This window comes from Thunnus thynnus, chromosome 5 (assembly GCF_963924715.1).
Source record: "Thunnus thynnus chromosome 5, fThuThy2.1, whole genome shotgun sequence".
In the NCBI taxonomy this organism is placed as follows: domain Eukaryota; kingdom Metazoa; phylum Chordata; class Actinopteri; order Scombriformes; family Scombridae; genus Thunnus; species Thunnus thynnus.
Genome location: NC_089521.1, coordinates 23,799,823 through 23,814,223, shown reverse-complemented (window position 1 = coordinate 23,814,223; position 14,401 = coordinate 23,799,823). Strand labels below are relative to the sequence as shown.

At 41.8% G+C, this 14,401-nt stretch overlaps 1 protein-coding gene across 1 annotated transcript in view; it reads left to right on the top strand.

Annotated features, from left to right (window-relative positions):
- The first annotated feature begins 3,709 nt into the window (after positions 1–3,709).
- Positions 3,710–14,401, top strand: part of LOC137183312 (A disintegrin and metalloproteinase with thrombospondin motifs 20) — an 85,747-nt gene continuing 75,055 nt past the window's right edge. Inside the window, exons 1-3 of the mRNA XM_067590285.1 lie at positions 3,710–4,131; positions 4,327–4,688; positions 9,175–9,343. Coding sequence (XP_067446386.1) covers positions 4,041–4,131; positions 4,327–4,688; positions 9,175–9,343 — 622 coding nt within the window. The 5' untranslated portion in view covers positions 3,710–4,040. The remainder of the gene's footprint in view (positions 4,132–4,326; positions 4,689–9,174; positions 9,344–14,401) is intronic.

The window sequence follows — 14,401 nt, the reverse complement described above, 5'->3', positions numbered from 1 at the left end:
TGACCTCAGTATGTGGACAATCAGGGGCTCCAGAGGGAATAACTTCCTGCCGCATTTTGTTTGAGATATACAGGAAATGGAAGCGTCACTGGCTCAGCAGGGACTGATTAATATTTGCGCCCTTTACAACCATTGTACATCCATATGTACGAGACAGATTTTTTTTGCAGTGGGAGAACACTCGAGACCTAACTCTGTACATCTGGCAGAAATTGGGGATGTTTCATCTATTAACTGTGGCATCTGTGGAGAATTAATGAGTATGTGGGTAGTTACACTAATCCTAAATAAGCTATCCAGCGCAGTCTCATGGATAACTTTAAAATGTGCCGTAGGTGATATAAGCTAGTTAGTGGATGGGAGTTGAAGTGATGGCTAAAGGCCTTGGCACCTGTTAGCCATGCAGTTCAGGATCCAATAGGTAACCTCCCTGCGGTAGTTGTTACACTCAGCCAGCTGCACATCTGGGGCTTGTCATTATTTTCACCCAAATATGTTTACTTTAACCCCTTCAGTCCTTTTATCCCAACCCCCAGTTACATAAAAATAGATGATCTCTTTGACAGTATATTTTTTTAAAGACGTGGCGGTTTTTCTGTCCTTAAGAAGTAATCATTACACTGTGGAAATATCACTAGAGACTTAGTTGTCAAATCAAACATTAACTTTATGACCTGCTTTAGGACTGACAATATATATGATACAGTATTACTTCTGTTATATCACAAACATTTTTAGAGCAGTATTATTATTTATAATTATTAATTTTTGCACAAAACTTTTATGAATTACATTCCTTTCGATAAGCTATATATGTAAATGTGCATTTTTGTCACAACTGGTTTCTGTTTGTCAAATTCAATTCTTTTTGCACATTGTCACTCGGCCCTTGATGATCAAATAACAGTGACTGTGGTTTAGTGGAATGAATAGCCTCACAGGAGGCTTGGAAACTGAATGAATAACACATCAGGGAGGCATCAGAAGAGTTACAGTGAAGAGATTTTGCTCAAAATAACAATAACGTCATCTCAGGAGCTCTGAAATTCAGATGCAGCTTAGCAAGCCTTGAACGCTGGGCCTTGCGTTGCATTTGAATGGGCTCTATCCAGTCTTTTATGACTGCTATCAACTAAGAAAATGGAATGTGTGAATCTTGGTTTTTTTATTAGTATGTTTGAATCGTTTCCACATGTGCTTTTCTTCATTTTATTTATTTTTTATTTCAGTGTGAGTTCAGTTCAAAGGGTTTTTTAAGCAGATATTAATATATTTTGATAGAAAAACCTACATCTGGATCACCACCTCATCTTTTCATATGAATGCTGATGTGCATTGATTTCTCTCCATAGGAAATAATACATGTGATCAAGTTACCAATGACCAGCATATTTGCAGTGGTGACAGGGCCATATCTGATCATGTTGAAGAAACATAGCATTGTTGTGGCAAACCAGTGTTTGGTCTACCACATCGTGATTTTGGCTGAAATGTGTCCAGTTCTTGTTTTGTTTTTTCCTGTGAATCAGAAATGTTTGGAGAGAAACACAGGGGGATGGAGAGAGAGAGAGACTTTTAAAAAGTAATAGCCATGACTTGGAAACTAGATGTTTTGTCAAAGAAAGAGCTCACAGGATCCAAAAGTGTTTCCGGTGAGCCCACCGAGTCTAATTACTCACAATGCTGTGACATTAGTCTTCAAAGGACATGAAAAACAAGACTCCTTTCACACGTCCATCAACTTTGTGTTGGACTTTACGTGCCCAAATGATTAACGAGAAGCTGACCACATCATGGCCAAGAAAGTCTACTTCCTCCAATAGATGACAGTGAAGAATGGCTCATAATGCCCTCTGTGCTAATTATTTTGTGCTTTGATTGCCTAATATTTTCCCACGAGTTATATTACATACCACTGTGGATACACTAATAGTAGCCAAAATGATGCATGAAATGTGTAATATAGTCCACATAAACCTAAACATTAAGATGGAGTTAGAAATCTAATGATCTCATGAGCATCAGTGTGGATTACACAAACACTATTAAATTTAGGCCTACAGCCACATACTGGTGAGGTGTAACTAATCTTAAAACTGTTACTTTGATATAGATACCACTGGAGATCAGAGTATTTGAGTTATATCAGCTACACACTGAGTTCCCAGTTTAGGTACACTCTACATAAGTACATGCAGTGAAGTCCAACACATCAACCCTCAAATAAACCTTTATGGTGCTCATTATATTAGGTGTTTATTCAACTCCTCTTGCTTCTTATTACCACATAACCAAACAGAAAGAACAATAACTTGACCCATATTACAATCTGAAAGGTGTTTGTAATATTTACTCACCTATATTGTGAACAGTTTGTTTCCTATTCTAATATTTTGTTCTGCCCATGGACGAAATGACCATCCCCTTGAATCAACACCTTTCTTTTGAGTTTGAATAATGGTAAATTATTCAAATGTGATATAATATAATAATACGATAATATGATAAAGTGTCATTATTAAAACAAAAAAAAAAGTCTATTATATCCTGACTGATTCTGGATGCCTGAGGTTGATATCGATATCCATATTTGAGTTTAAAAAACATGATCATTATACATCAGCAGATTTCTTTTTCTGTCTTTTCTTTTTTTAATATAAACAACATCCTCAAACATTTCCTTCCTTAAATTTTTCAATACTCTCTGGTGGACACACTATATAATGGTGATAGTGAGTGTGTTTACATGCATATTAGTAACCAGGTTACAATCAGCTTTCTCCAATGAGGTGATTTCTTGATTATCATATAAATGAGAGGTATCAGTAATTGAGTTAGGGGATTAGAGAGAACTCATTTCCTCAGGTACATTTCTCTCAGAGAATACCTATTTCTTGGCCATGTGTGCAAGTAACTGGGTTTCTAATCTCCATCTAAAGTCGATGTGCATGAGAAAAGCTTGTAGACATGGAAAGCACAGAGGAGTGTTCTGGATGAAAGGAGAGATGTGCCCCCATATTTAAAATAACTCAAAGTTCAACTACAACTGAAACTAATGCAAAGCAGCCTGTAGAAGTCTAAACAAGTCAGTTTCCACTGCTGAACATCTGACTATTTGTTAAATTTAGACAGTGGTAATCAGCATGTACCACGTTCCCTGATCACCGATTATTAATCTGGTTTCTCTGAGTAATCTGATTACTTAATTGCATGTAACACAATCACTGTTTATAGTTTTAGCTCTGCAATTTCTTAGTTATCAGCCACACGTACACTGATACTAATGTTATCAGTGATAATCTAATATTGGCCATTATTATCAGCTCGACCAATTTATTGATCAAGATCTGTTCTCAGTATACATCACTCTCTATAAGAATATCCTGATACTGTAAACTGAAGTAAGCCAACTCTGGGTGGTAGGGCAGCTTTAATAGTGTCATTCACCTTTTGCATTGGCTCTTTCTTTTCTTTCTTTCTTTCTTTTATTTATTTTTAGAAGTCACTGCTGAGGAGAAGGCTAAAACCCTGATCTCAAGATGATTGTCTTGTTTTGGTGGATTTTTATATATTGACTGGTGCTCAAGCTTCCTTCCAGGGTTTTTCTTCTGCAGCGCACAAGACTGCCCCATGTGTGGTGGTCGAGGCGCACTCACCATTGGCTCGGGAGCCTATAGGGGCGTAGCTTCGCAGTTGGTGAGTGCTTAGGGTGCACGGGGTGTTCTAGGGATGGCTAAGGGAAAGCGTACTTGGCACTGATCCCTCCTTTCAGTAAAGACTGTTCACATCAGGCAGCAATTTTTGCAAGGGGGATGAATGTGTCATAAATAGTTCGCGTTTATAGATGGTAGTGGATGCATGTTTAGCAATGCGATGAGGCCAGTGCACTTTGCAAGACTTGCGCTGCAGAGAGCCTCCGCAGATCCCACGACCTGTTGCTGACAAGCCGGGGAAAAGGAGAGGGAGAGGGGGAGCCGCTCGGGAGAGACAGAGGGTACTGCCTTGGAGACGACAGTCCGGGTTTCTTCGCGGAGGAAATCATGCAGTTTGCAATCTGGCTGGTTGGACTAATGTGTCATCTGTCAGCACTTGTCCGGGACACTTTGCAATACCGATTGCATCCGAAACAAGGTAGCGTTTTGTTTTGATTTATGAGTACGGTTAAATGATACTGTTGAAGGTGTTTTATCAGTAGTCTGTGGTGTTTGAGAATGATGCCTGGTGTACAGTAGGGCTGCGTGTCTGCAGCTGCAGCTTATTACACTGCTGTTAATGCCGCTATTCTGTCTCTGGATCACAACTTTCTCCGACTTTTTTTTTTTGCAGAACGCTTCATCAAGCAGCTGTCATCGTATGAAATCATCACCCCGCTCCGTGTGAATGACTTCGGAGAATCATTCCCCCATAAATTGCACTACAGAAGGAGACGGAGAAGTTTAAATGATGACCTGTCGGGCTTACGGGTTCACTACAGGATTGATGCGTTTGGGGAACGCTTTCATCTCAATCTGACCGCAGACTCCGGCTTCATCGCCCCCTCTTACACAGTGACACACTTGGGAGCGGAACAGAGCAACGCCACGGACTCCCACTTCCATGACCCGAGCGATATGCGCCACTGCTTTTTCCGCGGACACGTCAACGCCAAGAGCGAGTACCCCGCCGTCTTCAGTCTGTGCACTGGCCTAGTGAGTATTGACTTTTAACTTTCCCTTTAAAGTTTTTTTTAGACGTTTTAATCAAGCAATTCTGACAGGCCTTTCTCTCATTTCAACGGATTTCATCCATGCATGTACCCTGTAACCCGCAGTTTAAGTCAAGTGTGTAGGACTGTAACAAGAGCAAGTGTTGCTAGACTAATGTCACAAGGAGAGGAGAGCATGCAGGCCAGCATCTCAGTCCCTGTTGGGGTGATGCTGCAGTTGCTCAGTGTAGTCTGGGTATGGGGGTGGTGTAGTGGGGCTGATGTTACAGTAAGCATCCACTCTGCTGAAGTGCTCTTGCCCTGATCAGCTCCAGGTTTGCTGCTCTGTAGCTGCTGTCTGACATCTGAGGAGAGAGCATATGGAAAGACAAATGCTCCCTACATGGATCAATAAAGTATCTGTATGGGATGAAATATGTAGTGTCATACATGTGCTTTTCATTTCTTAACCTTTTTTGCTGCTGCAAGAAACCTCTAAATCTTTACAAAACAATAAAGTTTAACAACAGCAGAAGTGCCAAAACAAGTCAATGAACTGATTTGTGAATCAAGAGACACTTTTAAATAATTTATAAAATACCAAACATTTGCTGGTTTCAGCCTCTCATAATTGACAACCTGCTGCTTTGTCTGTTTTATATTATTGTAAATTGATTACATTTGTGCTTGGAACTAGTGGTCAGACAAAACAGGCTACTCTAAGACATTATGTTGGGTTTTGGGAACTTGTGATGGGTGTTTTTTCATGGTTTTTCACTTTTCATAGACGAAAAGTAATCAGATCAATCATTTATGACAGTGATCATTAGTCAAAGCCCCAAACAACAGATACTATCATTTAGTCAAAAGCAGTTGTTAGTTTTTTGATGGCCCTTTATCATATCTTTTGGATCTTACAGGCTGTAATAGGGATTATTGGGTAATAATGAGTTTACTGCCCCATTATTACGTATGGGGATCCTGATGCCCAAGTCATTTAGTTTGCTGACTCTTGTGTGAGAGAATCTGATAAGTGCTGAAGGGGATGACTTCATGGGTCACATAAGGTTACTGGTCCAGGGGCAGGGGGTTGACCTCAGTCGCGCCAGCCGGATTCTGGTGTGGACTGTGGTGGGGGTGTTTGGCTGGCCACAGCAACACAGACAGGCTTGTAGGACCACAGGCTTGGATTCTCCCTCCCCGTCATAACCTCTATCAGTGACATAATACTTATTTTAGATAGGTGCACTGTGTGCCGTACCAGGATAGCATGTTACAGAATAGGTATCAGCTGCACTTTGAGGCTTTTCTAAACAGTACATTCACAATGCATGTAGATATTGTTCTCCAGCTGAAACCTGGCACAATGATTAGAAATCATTGTTTTATCAATCAGTGGAGACTGACTCCTATTTAGTGTCGCTTTGGAGAAAAGAGACAGCCAAATAAAGAGTTTTTTCATGTTTGTATAGCAATTTAAGACACGAGGTATGCTGGAATTATCAGGGTAATAAGCCTTTAATTGCCCCTCTGCCCAACTTTGATGTATGACTCGCTTATCCAAACATGTTTGCATCCTTTTTCAAGAATCTTTGTTGGTTATCCGCATCATCACTCATTGAGAATGACAGGACAATAGAGACAGCACCAGAGGCTATTGGGTCATAAATGTGTCCGTATCTGATCACTGGGGCTTAATGGCCAGGCACATTTTGTTGGGATGAGGTCATTAAGGAATAATTAAGCCCTAAAACAAAGCGGTCATTCTAGAAAAAGCAGGTTCCCCTTTCGTCCAAAGTTGCTCAAAGCCATCCCCAGGGGGGAAGGAGGGGGGGTATTGGGGTTGAGGAGCTTTTGGCCTTTTCAAAGTGAGCTGTGACGAGCAGAAAAGAGGAGAAATGCTCTGAAGAGGAGACAACTGCCAATGAATGTTGTGAGGAACTTAAGGATTGATCACACCGTGGGAATGTTAGTTCCTGGAGGAGCTCTCTGTCTCAGTTCACTCACAGAATAGAAGTGTGTGGTGAGTCAGCCTGTTCTGAGAAATGATCTTTAGTCCAGCACCAAGTGATGTACCTCTGTGTAAAGATCAGGCTCATGACACTTTTATATCCTATTTAACTTTAGAGATTGTCTGCAACTGTACACCACTTCTGGATGACTCAGCACCCAAAAGAATTGAAAGTGTCTTTGTGGGATTTAAGGAAACAGATGTGTGCCAACAGTCATTCCTTCCATGTAATGAGTGTGACCTTGCTTCAAATAGGAGTCCCTCAGCTGTAAGGTCCAGTTCAGCACCCACTACTGAACAGCAACCATTGTGTCTGTCCAAACTTTTGCCAGATTTGCTGCTGAGCTAATGCTGGGAAACCCTGAAACTCTGCCCCCTACATTGACAAAAAACAGAGCATTTGTCTGTTCAGACTTTGGTTAACACCACACGATAACTTAAGAAAGGCTCAACCGTAATCATCTAATTAAAGTTAACTCACCACAGATAGTGATTTACAAGATATGGATAAACATTCACCAGTTGCATAAATCTGCATAAATCATTTATTATTCTTAGATCACTACAACAGTAGTTGTAGTAAGGTTGCAACATTCTTATATTTAGAAATATTTGTGCAGGAATAATTAAATAAAAGTTTGAATTCTTACAACTGAATGTTTATAGCCAACTTTTAGGCTAATATGGACGAAAATTCCTCAAAGTTCTGCAAAAACAGGAAATTTGACTGGGCGAACTCCATCTGCTGATGAAGTTCATATGATAAGATTGAAAGCTCCAGAGTAGTTAATAAAATAACCTTGTGGTGTTATTTCCAAGGAAACAGAATGTTGTCTTTACATAGAAGAACATAGATAGATGATTTTAGCTGCCAAGTTATTGTCAGTGATTGATTATTAAGGCACACAAGTAAATGCCCTTTAAATTTGGATGATGTTATTTATGCATCTAACATAGTTTTGAGAAACCCACAATCAAATTGGGAATGTCATCACATTTTGACTTGCTAAATTAATTTGTATTTGAGTTCTGGTGTACTTTGGGTCTCAGTTGGCCATAGGAGTGAATGTGAGTGTGTCAGTGTATCAGTCAGACTTATAAGAGAATATGTAAAAGCTCTTTCCCTTTTAGGATGGGCTCCTGAACAGGAAAATAAAGTAGTGAATGAATGAATGACTTTTATTTCGACTGCAGAGATAGTTTAGTGAGCCCTTTCATGTCCGTTTCAACTACTCCCGTAAAGCATTTGTTACAACATGCTTTGTCTTGGAACTGACAGTCTGCTACTTGGGCGTGGGAAGTACAACATTGTCCCTGCACCTACTGTAATGCGGCATTTGTCTTTGGTAGAAGATCATTCTCGATAGATTTGTACAAACCCTCTCAGCACTTGCTGCCATGCCACACAATTCCACTCTGGGTTCTGTCAATACTTTGGTCCATTCTTGCATAGCAGCAACAATTTCATTCATTCCCACTGGCTTGTCAGGTGTGAGGAGATGATAATACTCCAGGACAGCATCGTGTGCAACATTAAGACTCTGAGTGCTTATTTCCAGTGCTGAGGTTGTTTCTATTTTGTGTCATGTTTTCACAAGCTAGTCATTACACTACAGCGCTGAACACATGTTGCACTCAAGGCCTGTAGCACTTTTGAGGATGTATGGCGAATATGTGCAATCCTGCTAATCCTTCACCCTTTGAAAGACGCAGAGGAAAGGTAAACATAGAATTTGTACACGTTTTCCATATCCGATTCGTATGTTTTCCATTGACAAATGTCCATCACTTGTGTGGATGGTTATGGAATAATGCTGCCTTAAAGATAACATTCCAGTGTCCAATATCCTGTTTAAGTGTGCGCATGAAATTACCATACAAACACCATTGTGCCTCATGGCTGTGTGAGCTAAGAAGCTTTGTGAGGGACTGAGCTGCCAAATCAATATTAGCATTCCTCTGTCAGCAGCTCTGTCCATGTATAATGATGTCACTCCTCCCTGTGTCATGTTGTGAGGGGAAATGCATTTTCATAGTCAGAACAATCACACTAACTTAACAGCCTGCACATTAAGATGTGAAATGGTTCACTGAATCTTGATGACTTACAGTACATGTGCATTGATTAATGTATAGAAGGATAAAAAATGTCTTATGATTTGTTGTTCCTGATTCCCATGGTTACACTATCAACAATGACTGACAGCGTGCTGTAGGGATATTCTCTGACCTTTACAAGTCAGCATGTTCTTTCCATGTGCACCTGTCAAAAAAACAGAGCTTGTTCAAAAGCATGGAAATAATGAGCACAGTGGTGCCCAAGGGCAACACAGGATGACTGCAATTAGACCTCAACTACTTAAATGAAACTATGCCATAACCTGTAAACTAAACCTACACACATACTGTACAGTATGCACACATGTAAGTGCATGCTTCATACCAAAACCATCTATGACATCTCTTTTTTCTGCTCTAGATTGGAACTTTTACAACACAACGTGGCGAATACTTCTTGGAGCCTCTTTTGAATTCTGCGGGGGAGGAATATGATGACAAGCACAACAAACCTCACCTTATCTATCGGCATGAGAGGAAGAAGAACATCTCTAGTACCGACAGCAACACAGAACCCTGTGCTGCCTCAGGTAACAGACTACAGACTGCCTAACTATACTGCCTGTAACCACCGTCTGTCTGACTTTCTCCCGCAAACACTTACCTCCTGATGACCTGCATTCAATCTCTGAGCCACGGCAATAAAAACTGCCCTAAAATGTAAATTATACTCAATCACAATCTTTGGCTTGCAGATTACTCAAAAGATCTCAGCCTTGATTAAGGGGTGTTACTGAAAACTCCTTGACTTAATTAAGCAAAAACGCGCTCCAGTAATGCCTGGTGTTTTCACTCACATTCTGTTGAAGCATTCAATCCCATGTCTGTGGCGGAAACTCAAAGGGAAGGAATAATTACTTTTTAGTTTGCAGTTGTGATGAAAAGAACTGGAGAGGTTTTCTGCTTGGGAGGCTGCTTCGAAGTTCCCCCAAATTCATTTGAATTTTTATGGTTGAGGCCTTTAGGTGGTGTAGAGGCCCTCAAGATAAAGCGGGGTGACCAAGTGGAGTTCACCGTGATAGAGGGCCTTAGAGTCATCCTCGCAGGGATCTCTGTGGGCGGCCTTTGTTGTGCGATGCAATAAATCTTTAATGTGCAGACCGCTTGATTTGCTTGTTGTCTGAACCCACCCATTGTCGCTTGGTGGTGGCCATTGTGTGCGGTGGCGGTTTAAAGAACTGGGACTGACCTGATGGGCCAGGCCAATACCTCCTTAATATGCTTTGTCCTTTCACTCACTTAGCCTGTGTGTGGTAAACAGAGACTGAGAAATTTGGAGGGTCTCTCAGCCCCCACTCTGGGGCATTTTTAAATATACTCTCCTTGAAGAACTGTGAGTGTAAGCTTGGTGAATGACTTCTGACCACTCACTCCCAAGCAACATCCATTATCCATTCAGTTACTGTTTGTCTCTTAGCCACTTATCCCTTAATATCTACTAAACCCTGAGATACATCCTGACTTTTCATCTCATCACCTCATATACAATATACTCCATGTAGAACATGATATTTAGTTTACAGCAGGAGATAGTAGGGAAGTAGATATGTATATGGATGAGACACCTGCAGAGCTCCATCAAAGGTTCAGCAGGTAAACAATGAGCAGGAGGATTAAAAGAACCAGTGGGGCTGGGTTAGGACTGTGAGGTGTCCCAAGCTGCGACTCCTCAGCCTTATCAGATAGGCCCCTCTCCAGATGTGGTGATAAATGGGCTCTTTGAAGGCCACACTGAGCCAAGACTAACAGGCCTCCTGTCTTTTTATGGGAAGGAGTGCAGTACACGCAGCTACTAGCAGGTTAGATATAAACATTGACTTGGCGCGTGTCGCTCTGCTTGCAAAGCACTTGTAGTTGTTTTTCCTGGTCTTTGATTTGGACGTTTGCATCTGTTTGCTCATGACTGAAAACCTTGGACATTTTAATTAGATGAAATCTCAAAGATTAGGATAAGCAGCAGTGTTTTAGACTGTACCCTTAAAACTAAAATATGTACCTTTATGTATGTTACAGTAAAAGTGTGATAAAGCATCTAGTGTATAATTTGCACCCAAAGCTGAACATTTTTTCAGTAGCATATTATGCCTGTAACCCAGTAAATGCACTGTTTTTACAGATGAATATATGTATACTGATCTGTCAGTGAATTACTGTACTGTAATATTGTAATTCAATACAATTTCTGATTTATCTCATCATATAAATGATAGACCAAAGAACCAGTGGTGTTAGAGGGGGGCAGATTCCTTTCCCAGTATCTCCTCTTTTTGAGGACCTATAAAAGCACTCTTTGTCAGGGTCAGACCCTCACTCTTTTTCTCTTTCTTTCTTTCTTTCTTCACTTTATGTTTCTGTGAAGAGGACTCTTGTCTTAAATCAAATTGGGAGCTGGAGTTTGAATGCTGAAGGGTTTGGCAGGTTTGGGACTTTGAAGAGGTCTGGGGGTTAAGAGGGCTCCTGGGTCTGAAACATGCCAACTATCTCAGTTAGTCCATACAGATAAAAATGCAAGATGGCTAACAATTCCTCCAATCTGCTCGCCAGGCAGCCTGTCCCTCTGTAAAGGTATTGTTTCGTTAGGCCCATCTCCTCACTGTGATTACTCATCTTCATATACCTTTCTCTTTGCTGTATCCTAAAGGAAACATATTTTTGAATAAGACAAAGATGAAACAAGTTGCGTTTTATCAAGCCGACCTCCAGGGCACAAAATGTTTATCAGCAGAAAGATACGTCTGGTGAGATAAGCTTTTCCCTCAGATATGATGTCTCATAGTACTGCCTTCAGTGTGTTACAGACAGCGCCAGAACAACTGGGACTTCTGTATCTTAAGAGTGTAAGAATTTCCAAAGTTTGCATAGTCTCTACACACCTTTGTAAAAATGTGTTGAAAGGAAAGGAAGGCTATGTTTCCACATAGAGGAAGTTAACAAAGAATAAGTTTTGTTTTCAGCTCTGGGCTTGTCATCTCCGACACGTATGATTACTTGACTTTTTTGTACATATGCGGTCACTATCTATGAAGTGTCAAAAACAGAGGTGCAATGATAAGGGCTTTTAAAGTGTTACCTTGATGGAAAATGAAGGTTTGTTATTTCAGCAGTCATGACATTTCCATATACCTGTCTTCAGCTGCTTTTCTTCTCTGTGTGTGTTCATGCGCTGTTGAGAAAGCATCACAGCATCATTCTATGTGCTGTTGAATGAATTTGAGTTGTGATATATTTTAAATTCAGAGTTTCCAAAGAATAACTACACCGGAAACCACAACAGCGTAACACTGCAGATCAGAAATGTAAAAGTAAATCAAGGTCTCATTGACTGATATTGTACCAACTGTACCAGTTTTCTGTCTGTATCAGCCAACCTGGGTGGCTTCCTTGCTGTTTAGAATACCTCCAGAGTATATAGCTGTTGAGTGGGTGATTAATGTTTTACAGTCACAGAGTGCTTTGTTGTGCCTGGTTCTGGCTTTTAAAAGCCTCTGGAGTAGAAGCTTACTAGGCTCAAATCACAACACAGCTCCGACCTTTAATGACATATTCTACGGGGTATGTGTCTCTGAGCTTGCATGTGAATCCCTGTGCCGTCCTTCGATGGAGATAGCCACAAGGATGAGGGTGGCTACAGATAGGGGCAGATTCTTCTCTCGTTCTCTTCTCTTTGCTCTCTAAAATCCATGTGAAGACAAGCAGGAGACAGAGGGAAGGGAAGTTGTACAGTATCTCTTTCTCACAGTTGTTGACTGCAAGTCTAAAGCTCTGCAGTGACATATATTGTATGAATTAGACACAGTGAATTGAATATGGACAGCTTGACAGCAAACATTACCAGCTGAAAACCCAAACACCAGTGTTCCAGTGTTGGCTCCGGGGTGCTTCATCCGATTTCTTGGTTTGATGGCTAACTGAGTGCAGCTGGGACAGCAAAGTGACTGGCTTTGATGCGGCAATACTTGGCAAACATGGCATCTGTGCACCCTGACCCCCAACATAATCAGTGTATAGGATTCCCCCCTTGGTGCCCACTGTGTATACATGGTAGTTCAAATGCTAGCATCAGGTTTTTGGTCAATGGGTTCATTTACATGGAAAAATGCCCTCCCCCGCCTGGGGTTTGAACTAGCCGACTTGAATCGCTGCCCGCTCTCCCTTTGCGCTTTCATGTATGTGAATGGAAGCACTTGTTGATTGTGACCTCACTTCCCTCTTTGTTTGGAGTCACTCACTGGACGGGTGGATGTGACCTTGAGTTTTTTCCCCTCCTAGAGGTGCGTGGTTATTGGGCTTTCTGGCTTGTTTGCTGGGCCTCAGTCGTAACCATGTATGCATTAAGCTCTTTGTTTTCCTCTTACGCCGGCTCTTGACAGGGGTCAGGAAAGGTGGCTAGTCAGGGTGTGATGGACGGACGCTGAACACTCAGACAACCTCTCTCACCTTTAGGGTCCGGCTTTAGGTGGTGTGGAGCTTCTGAATATCGGATGGCTCCAAAAGGCTTAGGCGTGCTTTGTGCCCTCATGCCCCCTAGACGGACTGAACCTCCCCCATCCCAGGAAGCACCTATTGTTGCTGGGCAAAAACGTTTGTTTTGGGGCTTTTGTGTGCGTGTGTAGATGTGGTTTGCTTGTGAGTGTGTGTTTGTGTGAGCACAGGAATCTGTTAGGAGTGCATGTCATCTCCCTGGCCTGTCAGTGGACCAAGCATCCCGCGGAATATGGGGAATTGCTGACCGAGCAGTGCGAAGGAATGGAGAAAGGAGCTTCTTTCTCAGTCCTGGCCTGCGCTGCATGTGCCTGTCGGTCTTGCGCCAGAACTTGGCAGAGGCCCCAGCCTTTTCCCAAGCTCCCACTGAATGTCTTTCTTCTTTTACACCTGCTTCTCTAAAGTAGCTTTTCTCACCCATTGCCTTGCTATTAGCCTAGAAAAGAATCTGAATTTCTGACTTCTGAATATCCATTTCAGTGGACACATTTGCTATGAAATAGCAGGTTTGACAGATAAGTTTATTTTGCCATCATGCAGTGACTTCAAGTCTTCAGCCAAGGTGTGAGGTTCTTCCTCCGACATAACGCTCTGGTTCGTCATTGTCTCATTTTATAATGCTGTATGACAGATAGTGCAAGCAGCTAATAATATGGTCCATTACACTCATTGTCATCTGATTTTAAGATAACAGATACTCTGGACAGGTCCAAACAGGGCTGGGTAGCTATAGACAGTCTATAACTTTAATAGCTGCCATGTGTCTGCCTGCCCTGAGGCCTCAGCCCTATTGAACTCAGTGTGTTGTGTTGTCTCGGGAGTTCCCGTGACAGATTCCAGCTGGGGCTATTTTCTGCCACTGTCTACTGTCTGGGCATTCTTAGCAGATGGGGGCTGATTGGAATGGTTAGAGCAACTTGAGTGACAGTGACTGACTGTATGGTGGCATGGATGACAGTCAGAGGTTAGGGGGGGTGACAGGTGAGCAACAGTTTCCCACTGAGGTAGACTGGGGAGAGGCAGTGCTGAGAGCTGGCCAGTGAAACATCAATGTCATCGCCTGCGGCTCTGGTTGTTTATCATCTGAGAGGCCAGACATCACTCAG